The 27,475-nt window shown below is 36.7% G+C and overlaps 4 protein-coding genes across 4 annotated transcripts; all 4 read left to right on the forward strand.

Moving 5' to 3' along the window:
- Positions 1-427: 427 nt before the first annotated feature.
- DFA_09724 (uncharacterized protein) lies at positions 428-15,553 on the forward strand (the record flags this gene model as incomplete). Its single annotated transcript, XM_004352325.1, has 13 exons — positions 428-476; positions 900-1,528; positions 1,887-3,834; positions 3,926-5,908; positions 5,989-8,816; positions 8,888-8,945; positions 9,029-9,589; positions 9,675-11,150; positions 11,232-11,969; positions 12,034-12,594; positions 12,668-13,365; positions 13,442-13,757; positions 13,830-15,553. 13 exons carry the CDS (start codon positions 428-430, stop codon positions 15,551-15,553), a joined length of 13,569 nt encoding a protein of 4,522 aa, XP_004352377.1.
- A 750-nt stretch (positions 15,554-16,303) lies between these two features.
- Positions 16,304-17,428, forward strand: DFA_09725 (uncharacterized protein; the record flags this gene model as incomplete). Its single annotated transcript, XM_004352326.1, has 3 exons — positions 16,304-16,706; positions 16,764-17,069; positions 17,121-17,428. 3 exons carry the CDS (start codon positions 16,304-16,306, stop codon positions 17,426-17,428), a joined length of 1,017 nt encoding a protein of 338 aa, XP_004352378.1.
- A 106-nt stretch (positions 17,429-17,534) lies between these two features.
- DFA_09726 (uncharacterized protein) lies at positions 17,535-17,786 on the forward strand (the record flags this gene model as incomplete). Its single annotated transcript, XM_004352327.1, has 1 exon — positions 17,535-17,786. One exon carries the CDS (start codon positions 17,535-17,537, stop codon positions 17,784-17,786), a length of 252 nt encoding a protein of 83 aa, XP_004352379.1.
- A 340-nt stretch (positions 17,787-18,126) lies between these two features.
- Positions 18,127-27,324, forward strand: DFA_09727 (uncharacterized protein; the record flags this gene model as incomplete). The annotated part of the gene is made up of 14 exons (XM_004352328.1): positions 18,127-18,166; positions 18,318-18,482; positions 18,558-19,379; positions 19,438-19,537; positions 19,695-19,868; positions 19,931-20,360; positions 20,421-21,235; positions 21,757-22,348; positions 22,410-25,259; positions 25,302-25,907; positions 25,987-26,128; positions 26,203-26,489; positions 26,561-26,910; positions 26,985-27,324. The coding sequence occupies 14 exons, from the start codon at positions 18,127-18,129 to the stop codon at positions 27,322-27,324; spliced, it is 7,713 nt and encodes a 2,570-aa protein (XP_004352380.1).
- Between the last annotated feature and the right edge of the window lie 151 nt (positions 27,325-27,475).

The raw sequence follows: 27,475 nt of genomic DNA on the forward strand, positions 1-27,475 counted from the left end.
CCCACCTCAACCTTTTTTTGGATAACTTTGGATGCCCCAATTATTTTATTTAGATTAAGATGATTTTGGGGGTGACAAATTTTACCTCCTTGCCATAATAATATGTAAACTGCCAACTCCTCGTCGATCAATAATTATAGGACATTAATTTCCTTTTCAGCCATTTTCTTGTCTTCATCCTTTGCTCTGATAAAGTCACTTTCAAGACTTTCTAAATATACGGCTCGTAAATAATATAATATTATATTATTATCTTGATTAATATTTACAAAATGCATCCATAATTACCTTAAAAATTGTTCAACCTCAAAATGCATGGTTTAAAGGTGACCTTTGACAACGAGATATCTTGGCACTCTAGTCGATGACAATAGCTATTGTCGTGTTGGTTCAGTGCCTTGAATCACATTGTGTCCTTGTGAGACGCATGGGAAGGTCATCTATTGCTTGTGACAAGAGCATCATTGTCTATGAAGGTATACTCTGAGACTACAAACGAAGGTGATGGTGTAAGAAAAAATAAAATAAATACAACAAGTTAATAATAATACAGTTCGATAGATTTGGGAGCTATATGAAATATTGTGTTTACATGAAATACAGTGCATAATAGATAATGAACTGATTCGATCTCGAACAATCGTACAACAAACAAAATTTAATTATTATTTTGTTTTTTTTTCATCTTGTTGCGGGAGGTACAGTTTTTGTGGGTATTTATCTTAAGTTTACAAATCATGATAGTAAAGGTTACTTTTCAGGATGCTAACTCTTATTTAGCTAACACTAAGGAAAGCACTATGAACATCAAGCATTCATCTTTTTCTAGTACCCTATATATATATTTTAATCAAAGAAACAAAGAGCAAGAAACTTGATGATGATTTATCGATCTTCAGAATCTTTGTATTTGCTTTTCTTTTTAATCTTTGTGGGCCTTTGGCCACCATTTGTTAAATCAGCAAAAACGTCAACCTCTCCTCAATGCTTGGGAAGTAATGGTGTCGTCAGTTGGTGGATCATCAAAAAGATACCAAACTCTCAAGCATCCATCTATGTCGACTCAACCTCGTCCGAGATCTCTTATCTATCGAGTATCACTGACCGTAATGGCTCTCTTGCCAAAACACTCGCACAGCTAAGCGCTGACAGTATCACGTCGCCCTATTCCTACGCCATGTGGAACGATCTGCCTTGGTACGACGACCAATCAGGCGAGATTCCAAAGTCTGTCTCTGGTCAATACTCACCATCTGACTTTACCAACCCCGACTATGACCCTAAAGATGACACATGGAGCATCCAGCACGGACCCAAGGGCATTATCGGTGTAGGTGGTGGTCTCAACGGGTCAGATATTGGTGGCTTCCACATTCACCACTCCAAGGAAGGCTTCCCCATTCCCATCCGTTCCAACTCTGCCAAATTTAAATCACCTCTAGATTTTGATCAGTGGTTTCAGTCTCAAGATACTCGATCGGCTCCAGATGCAGACAACATAAACGATGTCTCGCTTGGCCACACCTTTGTATGTCATTCCTTTTCCGGCGACCTTGATGAAGTCATTATAAACATTGGAGCCGCTCGTCCGTTTGTCTACGTTGCCAAGGTTCTCGAACGAGACTACTCGCCGCTCTACCGGTTTGCCTACAACACCCTTTGGGCCCAGCATAGCAACATTCCTCTTTGGTATGTCCCCTCTCAACAATACTTTTCTCTGTATTCGGCGCATCAATATTCTGAACTTGTAAAATTTGCTTTTACCCAAGATTATTATGCTGACCGATCTACCCTAGATTATTACTTTACTCTTCCTGTAAGTCAACAACAAAAATAATTATTAATTATTTGTATATTAACTTTCATTATTATTTCACATAATTTAGAGAACAAATCCATTACCTCTTGGAGCAGTTGGTATAACAGAAATGAAGATTTATAAAGAATTTGGAGACTATGACTCGACTGAACAAGCGTTCGTCACTCCATGGGCAAATGATATCGACTCTATTCACATTGCATTTAACGAGAGTCAGGTGTGTATTGTAGATTCTACGTGTGCCACTGGTGGATGCACGATCACTTGTTTAAGGTTTGCCGAAAACAATGTTGGTGCCAGAATGATCAAACCACTGGCCAAGTTCTTTTGGATGATATCACACAAGAAGCTCTCGGCTCCTTGCACCTCGATTCAAGACTGTCCACAAGAAGTACCATTCCACGGCACTTTTACCAACTTTAGAGGCAAGGTCATGATTGATTTGGACGACTCGTCGGTCATATCATCTGGGCTAGCTCCTTATTTACATGCTACTAGAGACTCGATCATTCGTTTGACAAACGTCCAAGTTTACAGTAGTGTTATCAAAGGATGTGATAAACATTGCCACAAAGCTGCCCGATCGTTCTCTGCCCTCTGGACAAACGACAAAGGAACCATTCGATTTATCAAGCATGGCGAACAACCTCATGTGGAACTCGAGCTGACCAACACCATGTTCCCACGCTTTATGTTTATCGACGAGCATGGCAATCCTTTGCTTCGACCAATGTCATCACCCAAACCATCCATTTATGTTCCAACCACGCTTGACAATGTAGTATTCCTCTTCCACACCATTGCCCAATTGCAACAATCCATCTCGTTGGTACAATACCGTGACCACCTGAACCGATTGACAGTGACCATTCACAATGGGTCTCAAGTTGCTCGCATTGGTGATACCAACATTGACATTTCCCTTGGTGCAATGTGTATGGACACTATACTCCAAGCGTATGCATATAATTTTATTAAAAGATTAAACCCTTTGTATGCAACCAACGATTCGTTGTTCCCGTCCTCTGGCGTCACAATTTCCGAGTCGATTGCGAGTGACCCATCTGTTTCACTCATTCGCGGCCTTGTCAATGTTGTGGCGATGTATCTCCGTCAAGATGTTTATCCCGATCTTCCTCGTGTCCTCCTAGAGTCTCTTGGGTCGTGCACAGGAGGTACCCCTGTCAACATTGAGACGTTTTCCTCATCATCCATTGTACGACGAAATGGTCTACATTCCGATGGATGGGTTACTGCCATGCTTTGGGATTTACTTGACGAAGAGAATGACGATCACCTCTCTTTTTATCATCGTTCATCTCCAAACTATGATGAAAACACTGGTATCACCATTACCTTCCAAACCATTCTAGAAACCATCAATTCTTCAAAGTCTCTGCCACCAAATGCCGTGTCATTTGTCCAATCACTCTACGATCACTTGTCAGTGTACGAACCAAACCAAGATCTCCAAATTCTTCATGCCAACCGTATTATGCTTTACAATCAAATACACAAGTGTGACCAACCAACAAACTGCGGCAAACTACCCACGACATCTGACAATCCAACCTTGCATCAGTACCTCTTGTCAAAGGGTATTTGCCAACAACAACTAGACGACCCAGATACCATAAAAGATTTGGAGGCGGTGTTGCTTTTATGGGCACATGATAATACCAATCCAATCACTTCAAATAATGGACTGACCTTTGTTTATGAAAAAGGATTACTCCTTGACCTAATCAACAGCAATCAGTTTGTTCATGCGCTCATGGGTTTGAACGATCCTGTAAAAGCATGTAGGTTTGGTCTCTATGGTCCTCAACAACATATTCTCTCGCCTCTTGGAGTGGTAGCACTTACCAAAATGTTGGTCATTCAATCAAGTCTTGCAACACGTATCATCGATTACAATGAAATTACAACTTATTTTATTGGACAAGAAAACCAACCAGGATTAATCATCTCAAAACATCGCAATTTATTTTGTGGATTTATAATTGCTTCCAAGGGTATTTATTTAATAATTAATTAATTAGAGTTATTTATTTATTTTATTTATTTAATTATTAATAATTATTATTATTATTTATTTCCTTTTAGAATTATTTGAAAAAGGTGATGTAGCGATTGATTTATGTGATTCTGGTCCAAATGTTTTTAAAATCGAAGGAGTATTGTCATCTCCTCCTGTACCATCATCTAATCATCGTATCTCTATCGTTGGACGTAAACTAGATCAAGCAATTATTTATATTGGTGACAATCAATGTACCGACCCAATCATTACCAAACAAGGTAATAGTGATCTACTCACTTGTCTCGTTCCATCGGCGTTTGGTAATCAACCCATTCATTACGCTGCGTCGTCACCCAAGCTGCTTCCATTGGAAGAACCAAACATTTTTACAAAAAGCATGTACTCGTACGATGGTCCAATACTCGTTCGAGTTGAAACAAGTGAGGCACCTGCCAAGACGATCGGGACAGTCGTGAGTGTATTTGGAAAGAATTTTTACACTCTGACCTCCACCCCCAACGACATTGAACTCACCGAAGGTTCATTCAGAATCACCGCAACCAAGACAGGTGCACGAGCAATCAACACCGAACAAGAAGATGTCGTGGTCTACCAAACTGAGGGATCCGGCGCCGGTCTCAAACAGGTGATCAGTTTAGTAGTTGGAGAAACTCAAGATACCTACTCCCAAGACACCTTTTACATTGACTATCGAGCACCGGTTATTACTTCGACCATTCCTCCCGAGCCTACTGCTCCAAGCCAAGGAGAAACCGTGATTACCATCAATGGCCATTCATTTGGAACCGATCTAAAACAAGTTTCTGTTACTATTGGTAATGAACCGTGTGATGAGACTATCATGTCGATCCCCGATACTCAATTAATTTGTCAGGGATCACCCGACGGATTCGGGGATTTTGATATCCAAGTCACAGTCAATGGTCAGAAAAGCATAGAAACAGAATTTTACGTCTCGTATAACCGTCCAATCATCGACTATGTCATTTCCTCGCCAATGAAAACCGAGGAGGGTGGAACATTTTGGATAGTTGGTCAAGATTTGGGTGTTCGGTCATGGGGTGATGTAATCGTCACTCGAAACTACCTAAGAATGGAGGTAGAATGCCAAACTAAATTCGAGTCGTATGCAACCGATAAACTAATTAGTTTGGATATTGAAGAGGGGGATTTCGATCCCACCGAGCAATTGCCTGAATGGTATCTAGAGAATGTGGATTATGATATCATTCCTTGTATTTTACCTCCTGGAATTGGTCAAGACGATTTCCTCTTGGTTACCATTGAACAAGAATACGATTCCAACGTCTCACCACAACCAACTGGTTATTTACCACCTACCATTGAAAAAATACAAAAACAAGAAGAAAAAGAAATAGAAGAAAAGGAAAAAGAAGAAATAATTTATTCCTTTGAAGATGGAACAGATGGTGGAGCTGTATTGAATATTTTTGGATCCAATTTTGTACCAAACGAATATGTTCTAAATTACTTTGATCCAGACACTGGAGAATTGGTTGAAGAGGATGCTGACATTTCTGGTCCAGAAAATTATACGTTTGTCTCTTTTCAAGATCCATCCCACTCTACTCTTCTCGCAAGATATCTGACTAAATTCATCAACTCTTCTTTGGTCACGATAACTGTCCCCGCTGGAATAGGAAAAGACAAGATACTCAACCTCACAATTGGCAACTTGACGATGACCAATTCCCAATCCTCCAACAACCTATTCAAGTTTAGTTACAAACCACCATTGATTAAAGATGCCAAGTACTCTACCGACACCAACGGCTCGGTCATCACCATCCAAGGAGAAAACTTTGTACCTCTACAACTTGTCCAAGAAATCAACCAACAATCAACTCAACCAAAACGAAACAACCTCAGTGTGTCTATTGGTGAACAATATTGTGAGTCTTGGAAATGGATCGATAGTAAAAATGTAGAATGTTTAGTACCAACAGGAACTGGTGCAAATCATGAAATTAAAATAATTGTTGGTACTCAAAAAGTTAATCAAAATAATTATTTCAATTATAATAGTATGTAAATTAAAGAATAGAATCTTATTTTTTTAATAAATTAATTATTAATTTTTTTTTTTTTTTTTAAATCAATTTAGAACCAAAAGTTGAAAAGATAATACCAAATGGTGGATTAAAATTAGGAGATACAATGATTGAAATTATTGGAAAGAATTTTGCAAACATATCAACTGTAAAGATTGGTGACAAAAATTGTACTGTCGAATCATGTCAAGACACATTGATCAAATGTAAAACACCTGCCTATGAAGAAAGTGAACAAAAAGTGGTTGTCACCACCGACGGTCAATCTTCAGAGGATGATATTAGGTTTACATACTACAATACCTACATTGACACTGTAACCTCTACAAAGCACGGAGTACTAGGTGATTATGCAATCACTCTTACTGGAAAGCATTTACAAGAGGAAGACTACACAACATCGGTATACTTTAATGACCAACAGGCAACTGTAATAGAAGTGTCAAAAGAAAGAGTCATTATTGAAGGCATACAAGGAGGTGGCAAAGATATCAAGACCTATGTCACACTTGAGCATGTAACATCTAGTACCCACAAATTAAATTCAAATGAAAACACCAACTTTTCATACAATGCACCATTGGTTCGCTTGCTTTCTTCCAACAGTGGTGATTCAGATGAATCCAAACAAATTACCATCAATGGAGATGACCTCGGACTGCCAAATCAAACCTCTTCAGTCACACTTGAAGATGGCTCTTGCCAATTTATTTCTACCGACTCGACAGGTACAAAAATTCAATGTGTTATTCAACCGGCCTCTGCTGGCACAAGATCGATTGTCGTTACTTTTAAAGGACAATCATCCAATGATGATGTGAAATACACTCACAAAGATGGCCCTCCCAAACTCACCTCGATCAATCCATCCAAAGGAAGAATGTCCAAACGTACACTAATCAACCTCATCGGTAATAACTTTGGTTCCAATCCAAAGGTAAAGATTGGTGAGACACCTAACCAAAAGGAATGTAACATTACCTCGTCTGGAAAAACAAAAATATCTTGTATCATGCCAACTTTTGAGAGAGAGGAAAGCGTACGAATTACGGTATACGTATCTGATGGAAGACAAACTCTGGAAGATGTCAGGTACTCTTACTATGGTCCTCCAAAAATCACTTCTATCAAACCCGAGGAAGGATCAATCACTGGTGATTACCCAATCACATTGGTTGGTCGTAACTTTGTTGAACAAGGATCGACACTGACTGTCAAGTTTAACAACACTCTGGCTACTGTTAGGTCTCACTACAACACAATTGTGATCATTGACGGCAAGAAAGGGTATGGCAAAGAAATACCTATTCTTTTGACACTTGGTGATCAAAGCACCGACAACAACCAATTCTGTTACTCCAAACCCGTTATCAAATCAATGACACCAAACTCTGCCAAGGAAGACGAAGTTGTAAATATTCGTATCAATGGTACAGATTTGGGTCTTCCTGGCTACCATACCAAGCTTTTAATTGGTGGGGTAGAATGTCCACCGACCTTTATAGCGGCTGATGGAAAGTCCCTTCATTGTACCGATCCTTCCCGTGAAAAAGGTAAATATAATGTTCAAGTCTTTTTCATTGGGGAAGGTCCTGGTTCTCAAGAATCAAACATTGTCAATTTTACACGTAAAGGAGATGAAAGTAGCGATAGTAGTGAAAACAGTAGTGAAAATAGTAGTGAAAGTAGTACAGAATGTCAAGGATCTAATTGTAATGGTAATGGTGCTCCCACAACGACCCCACCACCACCACCCCCACCACCCCCACCACCTCCTCCACCACCACCACCTCCTACACCTGGAGGACCTTCAACTGGCCCCTCAACAGGTCCTTCAACAGGTCCTTCAACTGGCCCTTCAACAGGTCCTTCAACAGGACCCTCAACTGGCCCTTCAACAGGTCCTTCAACTGGCCCTTCAACTGGCCCCTCAACGGGACCTTCAACTGGTCCTTCAACTGGCCCCTCAACGGGACCTTCAACTGGTCCTTCAACTGGCCCTTCAACTGGCCCTTCAACTGGACCCTCAACGGGACCTTCAACTGGTCCTTCAACTGGACCCTCAACGGGACCTACACCTGGTGGACCTTCATCAGGCATCGATAATATTTTTAATTTGTTTAAGAAAACAAAGACAAAATATCCTGGCATTGATCTTAATATTGACAATACTGATGATGACGATGATATTACCGATGGTAGTGGTACTGATACTGATGACACCAGTGGTAGCGATAGTGAAGACACCAACAGTGACACTGACAGCGACAGTAATACCGACGATGACGACAGTAATCTAGGCCCAGGAAGCTCCACAGCGGGAAGACGTCCAGATCTACCAGGTATTCGTCAACCACCTCGTGATCCTCTCATTACACCTCCTAAAATATCTCCTGATCCAACTACTGCAGGAGTCAACTACCCTGTTGACCCAACCCACCCTACAACAACAACATCTGGAGGAAGTGTCGGTCTTTTTGCAACAGTTCAAGGTATTATTTTCAATGACAAAAACTGGAACAATGTACAAGATGAAGGAGAGACAGGTATTTCCGGTCTTGTTGTTTATGTTGCAGCAGACCCAACCTTACCCCCAACAACCAGTGACGGATTTGGAAGATTCGAGATTAATGTACCTCAAGACGGTAATAGATATTGGATTACTGTTCAACCCACTTCCACATACTTTTATCCACTCAATCCAAAATCTGTTGTGGCCGACTCCCAAACAGTTCAAATTAGTTTTGCTGCCTTTGTTAAATCTGTCTATGGATGTATTGGTTCATTCTCGACAATCAACAATGATGTTTTGAATCTTCAGTACGGAGTTTATAACCTTTTAGACTTTGGTTGGACATCCTCAATGTTTAAATATTTTAATGTAAGTCATTTTAAATTAATTTATTTTATTGTTTATAGAAGTAAACTAAAACTTCTTTCCTTTTTTTTTAGTTCCCTTCTGAATGTCAAACTGAAATGGTTACTATCTCACACATTAAAATTAACTATAGTAAGTTATTTATTTATTTTTTAAATGTAAAATTATTAATTAATTCTTCTCTTTTTTTTATTATTTATTTTTATTAATTTTAGAAACAACATTAAATTTTACATTCTTTTATGATAATAATATGAATGGACAAATTGATGGTGATAGTTTTAGTGTGCACAAAGACAACTTTACAATGACAGTTGAATCAACCGTAAATGGCAAACAATTGGTGAGAAATTATACAACCGATATATTTTCTACCAATTTTGTTGTTAATGTCCCATCAACCTCGGTCATTAGTCTTGCGGCCGACAAACAAGAAACTACTTTTGTACCCACCATCCAAAATAAGATTGTGTCTGTGCCTGACCCCTCTGTCCGAAGCAAGATCAATGTCAGTTATGGTGTATTTGATATTCTCCCTCCCAAAGTTGCACAATTAACCGGTCTCGATAAACAAGTTCTCAGTCTTCCTCTTGGAAAGTATCCTCTTTCATTCTTTGAAAAGGTTGGCTTTAGTCTACAACAGTTGACCGATTTGGTTGTTCCAAGTGGCAAATCTATTATCATTGCTCGAGCCGGACAACCAAATAACGTTTACCAAACTCCTGTCACTCTTCAACCAATCCCTTCTTTAATATTCATTGAAGTTTACGATCCATGTATGTTATAAATAATACAGTAGAATGATATATTTTTTGAAAAATATCATTTATTAATACCTTTTTTTTTTTTTTTTTTTTAAAGATTTATTTAAAGGTTTACCGCCCATCAATTCAACTGGAATGAACTTTAACATATCAAGAGTTTATTATAGATTACCATCATTCTTTGTTGAAGGATTGAAAATATCTTGCTCACCAATTTCAGTTGAACTTGTTCAATGTTCCTTCCCACCTTTCTTTGGTGGCTCACTTACCAAAAAAATCACATTGACTTGGAATGATATTCAACTCGAAGCTTCGTACCCCATCACCTACCAAGACTCATCCGACCCAACTGTAATAACCACTTCCACCACCACCACCACCACCACTAGTACAACGACTGGTGGAACAACCACATCAACCAATAGTAGCTCAACTACAGGAGGAAGTAATCCCACAACTACCAGTACAACAACCGGAGGAAGTAATCCTACCACCGGAGGAGAACAACAACCAACTCATGGTTTAATTGGAGGTAGAGTTTACTATGACAATGGTTACAACAACGTCTGGAATAGATGGGATCAACCCGTATTTAATCGGTCCATTATTTTGATTGGAACAACAGGCAATCTAACAGTAAACACCACCATTGAAGGTTTCTACTACTTTAGACCACCATTTGGGACGTACAAGATCTATGTCGACGAATCAGACCCAACCATTCATATTCCAATCAATCTCTTCCCGACAACCCTCTCATTGGAGAATGCAATCTTTAATAGAGATATATCAGTCATTGTGAAAGCCGATTACGGCTGTTTTGGTGATATCAGTAATGGTGTCGGAGGAGCAAAGGTTAAATTCCAATACGGTCAATTCTATTTACCAAACTATGGTATTACCGATTTTAACACTGCCGTCAAAACTTTCCCAAACTATTGTAATGTTAGATTGATAGACAATTATCTCTACATTCAATATAATAACCTAGTAGTTGTCAATCTTTATTATGACCTCAACATGAATGGCATAGAAGATGACAATGAAAAATTATGGAACCAATTACCATACCCAATGACAATGTATGTTGACTCTAGACTTGGAGGAGAAGGAGATGGGCCATACTTTACAAGAGAATACATTTTATCTAAAATTGCATTGGTCGATATTCCATCAGGATCATATATTCGTATTGTCCAAAAAAGTGGTGATAATACAACAACCACAATATCAAGTAAATTTATTATTCCTCCTCCTTTGGCTCCATCCTCCAACACTACTATTAGCATTACGATGGGTATTTTCCATTACCCCAGATCAAAATCACTTTTAATCAATTCAACCATAGACAAAGAATCGATGAACCTTCCCTATGGTCGTTACCTAGCTTCCTTTTTTACAAATATTGGCTGGAATGGAAATAGATCATTTTCGTTTAACCTCAATGCCGACCAAGCCATCGTACTCGTGCCAAGTGATCCATCCTACCCAACTTTGCTTTACGAGTATGAAGGAAAACCAATTTCCTTAAACTTATCGGAAACTAATTATACATATGAAATATTAGATCCTTGTAAGTATCATTCCCGAGAAAATATTTTAAATTATCATTTACTAACATGTGTTTTACTTTTTATCTTTTTTTTTTTTTTAGATTTATGGAATATCCCATTAGTTCCAATTGAAGGAATGACTGTTGATATTATCGATAGATATATCAATCAGACAGTAGATTATTATCTAGACAATCAAAAACTGCAATGTACTAGATTGACAGATAACACTTTCGTTCGTTGCGTTATTCCACCAAACTCCAATGAAGAAACACTCAAACCAATTTCTATTAAATGGAACGGTCAAGACCTTTATCCCTACCATTCCATTAGATATGGATTGAACTCGATGATAAAAGGCCAATTATTCATCGATACAAATATGAATATGGAATATAATGAAAACGTAGATATCTTGATAAAAGATGATAACATTCAAGTTCAATTGGTTGACCTTTCCACAGGAACCATTGTCGAAACGGTCGAATCTTCATTTGGACTCTATACATTCTCATCACGATTAAAAGCAGGTGACTATGCTGTAAACGTTCAAATTGGTGTAGAATCTACTTACTTTGCACCATTGGAAACTAAAAAAGTTCAAGTATCCGAATCAATGTCGGCAACGTATATCAACAACATTGCACTTTTCCAAAAGAATGAAAAAGGATGTGTTGGTCATTTGATTACTTCTGACAATGAAAAATTGCAATTACAATATGGTACCTTTGCATTGGAGACCTTTGGATGGTCATTGTTCAATATCTCTACAAATAATCTACCAAACATGTGTGATTTAATTGTAAATAATGAAACTAAAATAATTTCAATTAAATATAGTAAGTTAAAAAAACAATAATTATAATTATAAAAATAATCTAATTAATATTCAATTATTTATAGAATCAAATATTTTAATTAATCTTTATTTGGATAAGAATATGAATGGAATTTATGATGGAGAACTTGAAAATATAAATGAAATTGTTGTTGGTATTACTGTACAATCAATGTTGGGTAGCAAATTAATTTCTCAGTATGTTGAATCTTCGACAGGAATCATTGCACTTGATGTTCCTTCAAACTGTCAATTCAAGATAAATGATGAAAGATTTGTTACTCTTACTCAAAACCTTCAGGTCATTCAAGATCCTAGTATTTGGTCTAACCAAAACCTATATACAGGAATGATTCCATCAAATGCCACCAAATTGCAATTAAATGGAGATGATAATCAACAAAGTGTCAAACTCCCACTTGGTCAATACTCATTAACCTTTTTTACAAATATTGGATGGTCATCCAACAAACTCTTGCCCCTTCAATTAGACCCTTCTTTAAACCTTTCTCTTACCATCCAATATACAAACCAAGAACAACCAAACATCTATAACTCTACTGCTCAAACTGGGTTAGTCATAGACCTCAACACCACTTTTTCCTTTTTAGAAATATTTAATCCTAGTATGTTTTATTTCAAAATAATTTAATATATCTATTATTTATTAATCATTCATCCTATTTCTTTTTTAAAAAGATTTATTGGTAGATGGTTTACAACCAGTTTTATCAAAGGGTAGAGGTGGTGTGATAACGTTTACAAATCAATACTATGGTACACCTAAATACTTTATAGGACAATCAGAGCTGTCTATTAATCAAACAGATCAAGTGATTCATTTAACAATTCCTCCTCTGACTGACCAAGAAGAAGAAGTACTCACCAAGAATTTAACATTGACTTGGAATGAGATTGGACTCTATACATCGTATTTGCTACATTATCAGCTTGATCCAACAACCAACGACACAACGACGACGACTACAATCCAAGGAATAATGTATTACGATTCAAATGGAAATAATATTTATGAAGAAACCGAGCCAACAGTCCAAAACCAAGTCATCACTATTGCCGACGAAAAAGAGGGTTCTATTCAAACGATCTCTACTGACAACCAGGGAGCTTTTCTCTTTAATGTATTAGCCGGAACGTACATCCTATCAGTCTCACCACCTACCCTCCAGAGTTCCTCTTTTATTGTTCCTCTCAACAATGTGGTTCTTGTCGTGGCCAACCAACAAAAGCTCAAACACAACATTTCAATCATGAGTGTTTCACCATTTGAATGTACAGGATCGATTCAAGTTCAAGATGGACCACAAGTAACTGTACAATATGGTAGATTTGGATTTAACTATTTCGGATCAACAAATCAATTTTCATCAATTCAAGTATGTTATATTATAATTCAAACAAAAAAAAACCAATTTATTTAATATTTAATTTTTTTTTTTTTTTTTATTAAAGTTACCAATACATTGTATGATTGTTAAAGATGAATTGAATAATGTTGATGTTATTTATAATATGTTTGAATTCACAAAGAATTCACCGGTTGCCAAATTTGGAGTCAGTCTTCCACTCAAGAGAGAGATCTTCAATGACCAAGATATTGTTTTATTCTCTATCTACCCATCAACAATACCTTTGGAGTGTACGTCAGACGTTGTATTGAAAGAATTCATTTGTGAAATTCCAGCAACCAACAAAAGCCAAGATTTAATTCAACTGTCCCTCAATGGTCACTTCTCACCATTCTTGTATACATTGAATTATATTGAATGTATGTATCATGATATAAAGTACTACTTTATTTTTATTTTATTTTTAACCAACCCTTAATGTTCCTCTATAGTAACCTATAATATTCCAAAAGAAAGTGATCTATTCTTGACTGTTGGAAATAATGTAACATATGATCAACTATCTACTCGTTTGTCGATCAATTATACTGATAGTGATGGAGTAGCACACACAAATGCTCTCACATTTTCAACAATCGATGGAATGAACAACTCGTACATTATCTTGACCCGTGATAATGTACCTGTAAACATGGTCGCTTTAAACGGACAAACAACATCGAGCAGCTATTTTGAATTTGAAGCAAATGGAAACCTATGTGTAAAATCCCAATTAAATGCCACCCTCGGATGCATGGGTACAGAATACTACAACATCCATTACATGCAATTGGTAAAAGAAGGAATCGTCTTCCAAAACGCCAAAGGAGAGGTTGTATCTAGTTGGTTGATCGAACCACTCACACCACCTGTAAAATCACAGTTTATGACCAATCCTGGAAAGTACCTCGAAGCAAAGAACCCACAACTCAACTACCTCTTGGCATATGATACAAATGCAGAAACCAGAGACAGAATGTACTTGACCAACGGAGTAAACTATTTGACTCTTACCAACTCTGGAAACATTCTGATGACTAGAAATCTATCGGCATCTGCTCTATCAGATTCCTTGTTGCCGCCGTTCCTTATGTCACCAGTAACTGCCGTTGTCCCTCAAGGCAATCCAAGGCTTGTGTTACTTGACAACTCTGACCTTTGTGTCTACCACGGTGCAACCGAACCACAAACAATTGCCTGGTGTCTGGGAACATCTGGACTTGGTGGTCGCGTTCTCATTGTCATGCCAGAACTCCTCACTAACCCATCGCTTCGTGGTATTGCCCTCCTGTCAGATACTGGAAAGATTGTATGGAGCAAGTTTGATTATCAGGAGCGTCCTGTCTATCCACACATGTCGAGATTCCAATGCAACCTTCCTCTTGGTACCTATTTGGAAGTTGGACAATCGCTCCGTGCCGACCAATTCATAACCAACGGTCGTGACTATTTACTACTTTCAATAGATGGTAACTTGAAACTTTACTCGAGCATGAATCCACTCGACCGACAGTCCAACCCCACCTGGAGCACAAACCTCAATACATCGTCGCTCCAGGGTCCATTTACATTACAAGTCAGGACAAGCGGAATTTATTTACACGATGCCTCCACCAACACTGACTATTGGTCTATCACCTCTCACATAACAACAAAATACCTCACCATGCAATTCTCAGATGCCACACAAGTAGGTTTCTTTTTGGTTAATGACAATGAAATAACAGGCGGAAAGATTCTCAATAGCAGTGCCGCCTCAAGTCAGCCAATCAACATCATGGGTTCCTCTGGATCAGTTGTTGTCCAATCCAATCAAATGGACCCTCGAGACGTTTCATTAAAGCTCCAATATTCAATGCCCAAATCGAGATGGGAATTTGTATTTTCAGGTGGATCTATTGATATGATTGCAGATCAGACACATGAATATGCTTCATCCTCCTCCTCTACAAACTCTCCTGCAGACATATCGGTATCTCTCAAATTTGAAAACTCCCTTCTCTGTTTTACCTACTGCACCTCTGGAACCAACTGCGATAGCTGGTGCCCTAGTTCAATTCCAAACCAACAATATTTTACAATTGTACAAGGATTCCCATCACTTATACTCGTCAACACTAACTATGAAATTGTTTACTCTATTAATCCCTCAAACTTGGTTATTCTACTGCTTTAAATAAATCTAAAAACATACCACCACCATTAACTAAATTAATTGATGACATGAAACTCTCTTTATTTAATAATTGTTTTTAATTTCTTCAAGATGGAGAGTGAATGGAAAACCAAATTGCTCGAAATCCTCTTCCAACTCTTGTATTAATGATTGATTGTCGAGAGTGCAACCATAGCTGTCAATGAGTAATTTAAAACAATCCAATGCATTTGTATACTTTGAGATGGATGATTGAATAGCTATATCTAAAAACTCTGACCTTGTCAAATCAGTTTGAAAGACATGCAACGAAAACAATAAAACCAAACAACAACAACAAAAATAATGATAAATTGATTTATTGATTAATCATTGTAATGATATTGCTTTGACAAAATATCCTTAGTACTGAGAATTTAAATTTCAAACGTATAAAGCCACTAATACTATAACTATTGCTGATTTTGGGTGATGTTAAAATAGATCTAACCTCCTCGGATAGGCGGTATTAAAATTATATTTTTTTTCTAATTTTTTTTTTTGTTTGTGGGACACCACCATGAAGATAGATTCTTGCTAACCATTTAGTAACTGTTGTTCAATCACAAGTAATCAGGACTAAAAATGGATCATTTAACAAATTGCTAACTCATTTTCTTCAACTCGATGTTCAATTTTGTAAGTCATACGAGTAAAATAGTAATACGTATATAGATAATTTATTCTTTAGATACATTCTAATCCAACATCATATATCATTTAGTGAAAACTATGGATAAAACAGAGTTAGTTACTTATCTCTTTTTGTTATTCCTATTTTCCTTCTGTATAATAAATGCAGAAGATGCATCTTTAGATATAGAGATAATAGGTAATCAGCCTCTTTATTTCACAAAAAATGGAGGTCAGATCTTAAAGTTAAAAGCAAACAATCTTAAAGATTGCAGTAAAGAAACACCTTATATCAAAATAAAGTTATTGGGTGCACGCAGTTCCCGTTTAGTAACTGCTAAGTTCAAATCCCTTGATGGATTAGAAGGTTCCTTTCAGATACCAGATATCCAAAGTTTTTCTTACGGTGCATCTGATGAAGGTCGATGGAAAGCAGAATTCAAACTTTTATGTCCTCGTAAACTAAACGAAATAGACTATGTATTATCCTATTGGTATACTGGTAATTATTCTTTGGTTATAGTTAATAAAATGTCCACTAATTAATCATTTTTCATAGAACCATATATCCAACATATCTTTCCAGGACAAGGATTCTTTTTTGGTGGTTACATGGTTACAATTACTGGAAGATATTTAAAAGTCGGCAATCCCAACATCCAAATCAGAATAGGTTCTCTTAAATGTGCCCTGAATCCCACCTATACTGACGGTATAATAACTTGTACTATCGAGGACAGAAGTAGGGACAAACTCTTTATCCAAAACATGGATGAATTTTGGAGTTCAGATGCAGATATCAAGGTTTCAGTAGAGATAAAATTTGATGGTATAAATCTCTCAAATCTGCCATTCACCTTTCAAAGTATGTTCTAAATTATCGAATAGTGTTCATATTACTAACAACTGTACTCAGTTCCTACTGTTATCGATATGAATCCACAATCTCCACAGCTACTCAACTTTAATGGACCAATTTTATTTGGTTTGAATGTTGCTCTAAAGGAATCTGATAATATCATTATTAAGATAGGCCAGAGCAAGTGTGATGTTAAATTCGAATCCACTCAGACAGCTTCATTTATTGAATGCACAAAATTCGAGCCACCAAGTGACAAAACAAATAGTGAAATTGAAATCACGTGCAACAATGTCCAAGTTAAATTTCATCATTCAATTAGCACGAAAAAACAATTTAAATACCTGTGTATGTATATTTTCTAATAACCATGAGCCCTGTTTATTAACCTAGCCATTTGTAGATCCCACTATTAATTCATTAGAAAAAAATTATGGGTTTCTCACCGGTGGATACGACATCTCAATTAAAATGTCCAATCTCTACCAAGTTAAGAAGGAAGAAATCCGAGTCATTTTTAACTACCTCATTGGTGACATAGAAGGTCAATTGGATTGTGATGTCACAAAATTCTTTTTCAAAAATGAAATTATCATTTGCACGACCAAACCAAGTCCTAATACTGCCATTTTTAATTACGAAGTGACGGTGGATGTTATTTTTGACACAAGAGTTGCATTTCCTTCTAATAAAATAAGTTTTTCTTATTTCCGTAAGTTATGAAGAACTAAGAATAACTATCTTTTACTAATGTCAATCCTAAACAGAACATGCAATCAAAAAAGTCTCTCCACATAAAGGCTTTGGTCAAACAAGCAATCTCTTATACATTAATGCTTATCAGCTTCATCGTTGCAAGAATGAGCTTAGTGTCCAAGTTGGAAATACCAAGTGTGAAATTCAAGCCCACCCCAGGATCGAAAAACTTGGTGATATTGATCTTTGGCTTTTAGAATGCCTTCTTCCCAAAATTACTTTGGATGCCGACCTCTACCAGAAACCTCTAAAAGTTGACATTTTCTGTGGCAGTCAACCCTCCAGAGTATCTGTTGATGGGGTTAATATGGCACTCGAATCCGAATCAATCAACTTCTTGGTCTACAGTAAGTTAACAAACAACACAAAATATTTCCATTTACTTACTTTTAATTTGAATAGAACCTTCTCTTGATGAAGTAAAGCTGTTGCCTGATTCGAGTGAGACAATTCATTTAATTGGGACAAATTTAAAAGATATTAATCTGGTCAAAATAGGAGAAGTATCGTTTCATCCAAAACAAAAAACATATGGTCTTGTTGTCTTTCAAGTCGATAAAAAAACACAAGAATCAATGGTTGGAAATCTCCCAGTTAAAATTTATGCAACTCAATCTGAGATTCTGGTAGTAACAAAAGAACTATTCATTTCTTTTGATAATAGTAAGACCTTAACATAAATTATCTTCACTTTCATTATTTGAATATTAATATCATTTATTTACAATTATATATTAGAACCCTCGTACGATATAACGTTATATCCTCTAGAAGGTATAATTATTGGTGGATTTGATATAAAAGTAACATTGAATAACAAATTACCACTAAATGATATAAAGGTTTTCATTGGTGATAAAGAGTGTATCATCAAAGATACAGAAGCAATAGGAGGCGTTTTCGATTGCAATGTCCAATCATCTGGACGTCCAACCACTTCATTGGAACCAGTTTCATTTAAAATTGGAACAACTTTGTACAAAACAAAATTGATGTTCCAATTCAACCTACCTCAAATTACAAGCTTCCAAATATCAGGAGAAACGTTAACAAATCCAACAATTCCAACAAATAGTGACAAGATAGAGATAGATATTCATGGAACTTATCTTGAAAAAGCGACAGAAGTTAAAATAATGGGAGGACCCTCCCCAATTATTTGCTCTTCCCCACATTTTACAACCAAGGTCATCCACTGTACTCTTCCTCCACTTTCATCCCGATTCCACCTTACACTCTCAGTTTGGTTTTCAAAATTCCAAACAAATGAAATCGATTTGCCTATAAGTGGACCATACATCACAAGTATCATGCCAAATCATGGTCCAAAAAAAAAAAAAGTTATCGAGGTCACCATTACAGGAGGAAAATTTGATCCAAAAACGGTAAAAGTTTTAATTGGAGAAGTCGAGTGCCCTATTATACGTGATCCATTGGATACACCAGGTAAAATCTATTGCAAAAGAGTACCGGTCGAGAAAAGTGGAAAGGTGATTGTTCACTTGCATGATACGTACTCGAAAAGAGAATCAATAGATGGTGTCGAATTTACTCATGTTGGTAAGACAAAAGGAATATTAAAATTATAATAATTTATTTATAACCCATTTATTATTAGGACTAACCTGTTATGGACAACCAAAGGACTCAAAAACTATGGGCCAAAATGATGATGTAGACTGGTGGTTAGTAAAAAAGATGAACAAAAAAGAAATAGGGTATGGATACTCTGACTCTCAACCAGATAGCCCTTTCAGGCTCATTGAAGACAATAAGTACAATGGTTTCAACGGACCTCTTAGTGAAACGTAAGTTAATCTCACAAGCGAGCTAGTTTGCACTCTATGGTGATATTGATATTCTTTGACAATTTAGATTCAGACAATATAAAGATTATGGGTATATGTTTTTTAATGACCAACCATTCAAAAATGAAGAACTAGGCAATAAAAAAAAACCAGGCAAAAAAAAAGGAGATGATGAGGAGGAGATGGAAACTAAAATAAAAAATTATCATACTCCGTATGGCCACGTAAAAGGAATATTAATGTATGAAATATGTAAAAATTCAATAATCTATCAATTATTAATATTAATTATTTAATTTCTAGGTGGGAGCCTGACCCTGAGGACGAAAATCTCATTCTTGGGGGTATTCATATTTCGCATTCTCAATCATATTTTCCGAATGCAATGTTTAAAAACATTAAACAAGCTGACCAAATGGTTGATTCATACGTTGATCCACCGGAATCCATAGATGATCCAATAGATGAAACACTTGGATCATGGTTTGGAAAAGCTCCTTCTGGAATTGGGAATCACTTTTTTTGCTACAAGTTTACAAACATAGAACCGGTTGCAGATTACTTCCTTAAATCATATGCGTATGTCATGCCATATCCAGGTGGTAATCCAAAAGACTATGCACCCCGTATCAAAAAAGAAATGAAATATCAAAATTTAGTAGATTTAGGTACTGTAGTTACATTAAGATCAAAATATCGATATGGAGAAACAAGAATGAAGAAAATCAGAGATGTATGTAAATGTTTAAATGATGATTTTATTTAACCAAAAATATTAATAGATTTTTTAAAGGATTGTTTAGCAAATGTACATAAATTTAATCTTGAAAATATTTGTTATTGGATATACGTTCCTCCTACAGACAAACCAACTGGTTTCAAAGTTCAATATATTATAAAAGTTGATCAAGATATCAAAAAAAATCAAAAACAAAAACAACAATCAACACAATTGTCAATTCCAACAACCGAATACAAATATCGAATTGTAAAAATTGAGAAAAAGGGAAAAATGATTGCAAACGACGGATTGGATATTTATGACATCGCAGCCAACCACTTCAAATATAGTCTTTTTGCGCATACTTGGACGAACATGCAATCAAAATCATTTGTGCACACAACTGCCATCGCCAATGTAGAAATTAGTTGTATGTCAAACAATAACAATTTCATATTACAAAAATTTCATTCTATTAATCGCTTGTTTTTTATAGACGTTAGAGGAGAAGAAAAGGTCCATTCCTCACTTACTAGATCAAATGATCATAGTAAAATGGCCTACCCATTGTTCCCTCAAGAACATACGAATAACAAAATTGTATGCGTTGGTGATTTAAATCGTCACGGTGGACAAGGTGCAAGAGGAGGAGGACTTGTGTGCTTTGAAAATATTGATTTGGCTTACCAGCTAAATAGACTAGTAGGTGGGTACTCTTCTGTCCGATCATATCAAACCATCAAAGATCAAACCCCAGTAGTTACTGAAAACCAAGATTATAGTTTTTTTGTCAATGGCTTTCATGTATTAAACAAGAATCCTCTTCGTTTAGAAATGGGAGTTTATCAGCAGTTTGTTGGTGGCCAACTACTTATGGACCCAAATGGGTATAGAATTTTTAATCCCGACCCAGAAACAGTGCCACTCCCCAGGTACTCCCCAAAGGAAAAGGACCCTCCCAAGATCCCCCCACCTCCCAAGGGCCCCCCACTTCCAATCACTAGGAAGTGTCTAGTGGAAACTCCAACACATTCTGACACCAAAAATTCGAATTTTTTTCCTTTGTTGGACACTAATGGAAATGTAGTCGATCAAAACAAACCTGTTTATTTTGCCAGCAAATATTTTTTAGGCTTACCCCACCATCGCACATTTGTTGCTTATTCAATCCCCATTAAACAAGCCATAATAATTAAATTTGAAGGTGAGGATATAAAAGATGAGGTACACTTTGAAATAATGGAACACCTGGAGAATTCTCTCATCTTGCCTAGATCACCAAGACAATTTTCCTTTGCTGAGCTAAAGCAAAAGAAATATATCTATACGACTTCTATCCGGTAAATATCAACAAATAATTTAAATTTTGTTTTTTTTATTAACCAATTTATTATTTCATTAAATCAAGTACTTCCTTTGACTATGTTGGGCAAGAAATTCATACAACTGGAGAACCTCTTTTCCCAAAACATCTGTGGGCGGTTAAATCTCAAGACACAATGTTCCTTTGTCACATTGGGTACGATGACAGTTCAATAATTTGTCCATTGACTAATTGTGGCAAGAAGGAACAAGCAATCCGTTCACCAACCCCTTTTAAATCCCTTCCATCAAAATCTCCAACACGGGAATATTCAGACTCTGACCAGTTTGGGGAGCCAGTTACCAAACAATTTTTCATGGAAACCAACAACTCCTTTAAAACTCTTAGACTCGTCAAATATTTTAAAGATTTAATCAAAAACCTCGTGGATATTAATCTAATCAAAGATAGATTCATTTTCATTATTCTTGGAACAAAATCAAAATATGACCCGATCGAGAAGCGTATTATTTTAAGCAATATAAAGACCCAACAGGATCCTCTTCCAATTTATTGCCAGGAGCAACTAAGTTATCTTCTGACACTAAATATCGCTGACAGAAAGAAATCAAAGCATCTGTTTGAAAACGATTGGGCAAACTCTGTGGCCATTGCCATCTCCCTCCATATTTCCAAGGTCAGTTATATTTATTCTAAAAATAAATCAATTCTAACTTTTTTTTTTTTTCCCACTATAGAAATTTAATAAAGATAATGGTCCTCCTCTGCTCACTCTTCCAACATGCTTCAATCAAATCGATATAGTATCTAAAGAAAAAGAAATTCTTGCAGTGTTAGGTTTAAAGGACCAAAACAAGCAATTTCCCTACGAGAAACTATTTTCTATACTATTATCGACCGATTCGGGAGAGATTGGATCTCTGGGACAATTCTACAATGAAAAACTCAAAGAATTTAAATCAGAAGGCAATGACAAGTGGTTGGAAGAAATGGAAGTGCTACCCCATAAAACACTAGAGGATAAAACTCCACCTGTTTTAGCAAAATCGCAAAGAATCCCAATATCTACCCAAGATCAAACCAGCCCTATTGACCAACTCATAGGACGTGTATCCCAACTTGCATTCGATATGGATCAAGTACTGGAACTCTCAGACACTGACATGGACTCTTTATCAAACTCACTCGATAAATGGATTAATATTGGTCCAACCAATCTAGGCATCAAAGTTTTACTTTTGGACCCTCAAAAACAAACCAATAATCAAGCGATTAAATTTATCGACGAGATCCCTGAAATCACAGAACCAAGGGTGGAATTATGCTATCAAGAGCTGGACGACTCTGAAGTCAGAATCGAAGTTTGCACACCAAAATCAATCATTCTAATGACAGATATCTTGGAAAGCTTCAAATTCTCCCCTTCAACTTTATTCAAAAAGATGGGGGACTTGGAATTTCATTTTGTTTCAAAGCCGGCCAATTACGATGGTTATATACAAGACAAAGATGTTGATGGTTTGATAATAGCCTCTATCAACTCAAAACTTTGTGATCTTTCAATGACCTCTTTGGATGACTTTGGTGGTGACATGCAAACATTGTGTCCTCAATCAGGCCCAATCATTGTGTCTGTCTCTGCTGAACATGGCCCAACAGGCGGAGGAGTAGAGTTGGAATTGAGAGGAACAAGATTCACTGAAGATTTGCAGGTTGTGGTAGGATACGAAAAGTGTACAACCACCACCTTCCACTCTCAATCGTCTATCAGTTGTATAGTGCCTCCAAATGTTGGATCAAAACATTTAATTCAATTCCAAGATGTAGAAATTGTTCAAAAATCACAATTTTACTACTCCTATGACAACCCAGTCATATCCTCGGTGCAAGTGGCTACCACCATTTCAGACCGAGTCACTGAAATTATTATCCAAGGCAATAATTTTGGAAGACTTGGAACAAACGATTTGGAGGTATATGTAGATTCTACAGAATGTGCAACTATTGAACATTTAGATACCTTGGTAAAATGTCATATACAAAGTGGTTTTGGACAACTCAATTTGGTCAACATTACCATAAACCGTCTTACATCAACCACATTCCACCTCAACACCATCTCCAACTCTCAATTCTCCTTCCCAGTGCCACCAACAATAGAAAGCATCTCCCAATCATCAGGTCGATATGGAGACATAATAACGATTTATGGCAACTTTTATAATGACGAATCCCAAAACTTCACAGTCTATTTTGGTGACACTCCGGTAATAGGAGAAAGGGATGATGGATCACACATACAAGCAAGAGTTCCAAGAGGAAATACCCATTCATCAAAGGACGTTCGTGTCACTTGGGAAGGAATTTATTCAAGTGAAACAGTACCATTTAAATATGATGAAGCTTATATTTTCTCATTTTCTTTGGAAACATTCAATACTATTGGAGGTATGATTCAAATCTTTGGAAATGGTTGGGGTATGTCAGACAAGGAAGTTGCAATTGATTTTGTCAAGATGGATGAAACCTTGCTCAAATGCAGACCACTCAGCACATTGATCGAATGTGTTGTTCCTCGTGGTATAGGTACATACAAAGAGATCAAGGCACAGATTGGAGGTGAACCTGTATTTTCGTTCTTTTCACCTTTGATTTCCTACAAACATCCAATCATTCTTGGTATGGAGAATCTGCCACCCGGCGGGAAGATCAAAATCAAAGGAGAAAACTTTGTTCCAAAAGGTGTGCAATATGATCCTCAAACAACCAACATTCGAATATATGACTCCAACAATGACCCAATCAACTGTACAACATCCTCCTTTGTCGACCAAAACACCATTTTTTGTGAACACAAACTACCTGCATTTTATTCCTTTGTCGAAAGTGGTGTCGTATCAATTGGCGGTCAATCATCAGAATTGTATACCCATTCATATGACTGTAATGGAACCATATCGAATGGACAACAGACCTTGGGTATTCGATATGGGTATATCGATCTCGACAACTACGACTGGTGTACAACCAGTCAATGCATGTCAAAGTATCGAATTACCCTTCCAGACACGTGTTCGTATTCGGTTGTTGGATCATCCATCAAAGTACAATACAAATACTCTATCACCTTGGATACTTTTGTCGACGTTGATCTGGATTTAATCAAAACCCCACTCGACCTAGAGACTGAAGACTTGGTGGTTACAATAACAAGTCAGGATTTACATTTCCTTGGAAAAACCGTTACAAGGAGAATTAGAAACGAGCCAATCGATTGCCCACCATTCTCCATGGTCCGCATCAAAAGCTTGGACCTAGACTTGGTTTCTGTATTTAACGATTTTACCGTTTCTTTTGCCCCCAATCAAACCACAAAGTCAATATCCATTCCATTGTATCAACTCAGTGTCTATGGAACAATGAAAGCCACCATTTTCAACAAAACAGGACAGTCTGGAGGCACAATCACCCTCCCTGTTGGTAGATTTAACATGCCGTACGGTTCAAACAATACCGCCAGCTCCATACACATAAGTGACCTCAGATTATCTGTCGCTTTGATAGATCAATCAAATAATCCAACTGTTGTAAGTGTCTCTGGAGATTTAAAATCAAATCTAGTGCTAAAGATCGTCGATGTCTATCCAAATAATCCATTTCCTTCATTGGTCCCACCATATAATACATCAATCACCATCCACAATTTATATGGAGGACCAGTTCCCAAGGTTTTCAATTCAACAACCCAACTTGAATGCAATTACAACAACCAAACCAAACAACTGACGTTCACCACTCCAAAAATAACCTCCACGCCACCAGAAAGCAAGGGAGCTTTCAGATTTACCTGGGGTGAAAAAAATCTCTATGCAACATATCCCTTCACCTACCAATCCATCACCATAAAGGGAAAAGCATTTATCAATGGTGAAATGATAGATAATCTAGAGGATATCGAAATTGGACTCAAAGGTACAACTCTCAAAACAAAAACAAATAGCAGTGGAAGCTATTTGTTGTCTATCCCATTTGTACCTCAACCACCCTTGTATATTTCAGTGACAGAGTTGCCAGGAAAATCGATTCCAAAGAAAATTGATCATTTGATTTCTCTAGTAGAGGGACAACTCGAAGCCACTCTAAATATTGAAATACAAAGACTCAAGTGTACTTTTAATAATATTAATTTTTTGGAATTATCCCAAACAACCTTTACAGCAAAAGATACCAGAGGCGTAAGTTAAAACAACAAATATAATTACAAAAAAAAAAAAAATTTAATTATTCATATTAACATTTTTTGTCCTCTAATAGAATTCTTATTTCTGGAATATTTGTGGACCTTCATCCATTTGCACCAAAAATCTTGGTGGCACTCTAGGCATTGGAGCTTGTCAAAATTCCACCCAATTTTATAGAACTGGAGACTTGGTAGATTCAACTTGGGCTCCAAATTGTATGTATATTTTTACTAGTATAGTCCTCTTTAAATTATCACAACTAATTGAATTTTCAATCTAATCAAACAAGCCGAAGGACAAGGAGTTCAATTATCTTACAAAACAAAAGTAGGAGGAAAAGAAAACTGTTTGAATGGAGGTAGAAACTCCACCATCCACATCACCTGTGGAAAATCAAACTCAGCACAAACAGTCAAAGAAAAAGACATGTGCAATTATCATATGTATATGACCTCTCCTCTTGTGTGTCCAGTTCCTGAATGCCAAATCGATATCCTGTACTCAGGACAAAGGTTAAATCTCTCACCATATCACCAAAAAATATGGAGCAAAAATGTTACCCTCTCTGGGACACCTGTAAGTAAAGTATACTGTAGTGGATCAAGTAAACTTTATATTAATTTTTTTTTTTAATACATAATTAATAGTACATGTTCTATTGGACCCTGTGTGGGGCTAACAATCAATGCCCTAGCGGCTCAACAGCGTGCCAACTCACGACAACAAATCAATATATAGGTATCGCAAATACCCAAGCAACATGGAAATATGTTGGCAACGATTTAGTAGGGCGATATTCTGAACAAAGTACAACAGATCCTTGTAAAACTGGTCCCAGAATAACTAAAATTTATTTAACATGTGGTCCTATTGATTCTATTATCTCAGTTACCGAACCCTCGACATGCCTATATGAAATCAGAATGACATCGATACGTGCTTGCGATCAAACGAGTAATTGTCAATTCCGAGGCTATGACTATTCTTCATTGGCATCGTAAGTAATTCAACTTATCACTATTATTTTTATTTAATTATTAACTTTTAATCATTTATGAATTCAATTGATAGAACTACACTTTATCCTGATCGAGTGACATGGAAGAATTTCTCGGTAAGTATTTGTGGTGAAGCTCCTTGTAGGGATCAGGCTGCTGTATGCGAGTATATTCAATATCAAGATCGAGAGAGATGGGTTTCCGCTGGTTCACTTCGCTATGGCATTTGGTCAACGAATAGTAATGGTGTTAATCAAATAACCTATTCATCTGGCTCTAACGAAGGTTGTATCAAACAAAGAAGTACCACCATCCAGATTGAATGTGGCGAAAAAGCTATCATCAAAACGATCACAGAGCGTTCCAGCTGCCAATATGAAATTGTCGTTACTTCCCCAGTTGGATGTTTCTAGATAATAATGTACAATACTTTTTTTTTAACAACAAGTGATGACTAGATTTAGTTTACATCAATAAAATAGGATTTTTCTTTATTTTTGGGAACTTGGTACACGTAATACAACAGATGGTGATTGTTTTGGTGATTTATTATATATAATATTT

Source organism: Cavenderia fasciculata (genome assembly GCF_000203815.1).
Source record: "Cavenderia fasciculata unplaced genomic scaffold Scf_EU5ZYIE01EUG8B-5, whole genome shotgun sequence".
NCBI lineage: Eukaryota > Evosea > Eumycetozoa > Acytosteliales > Cavenderiaceae > Cavenderia > Cavenderia fasciculata.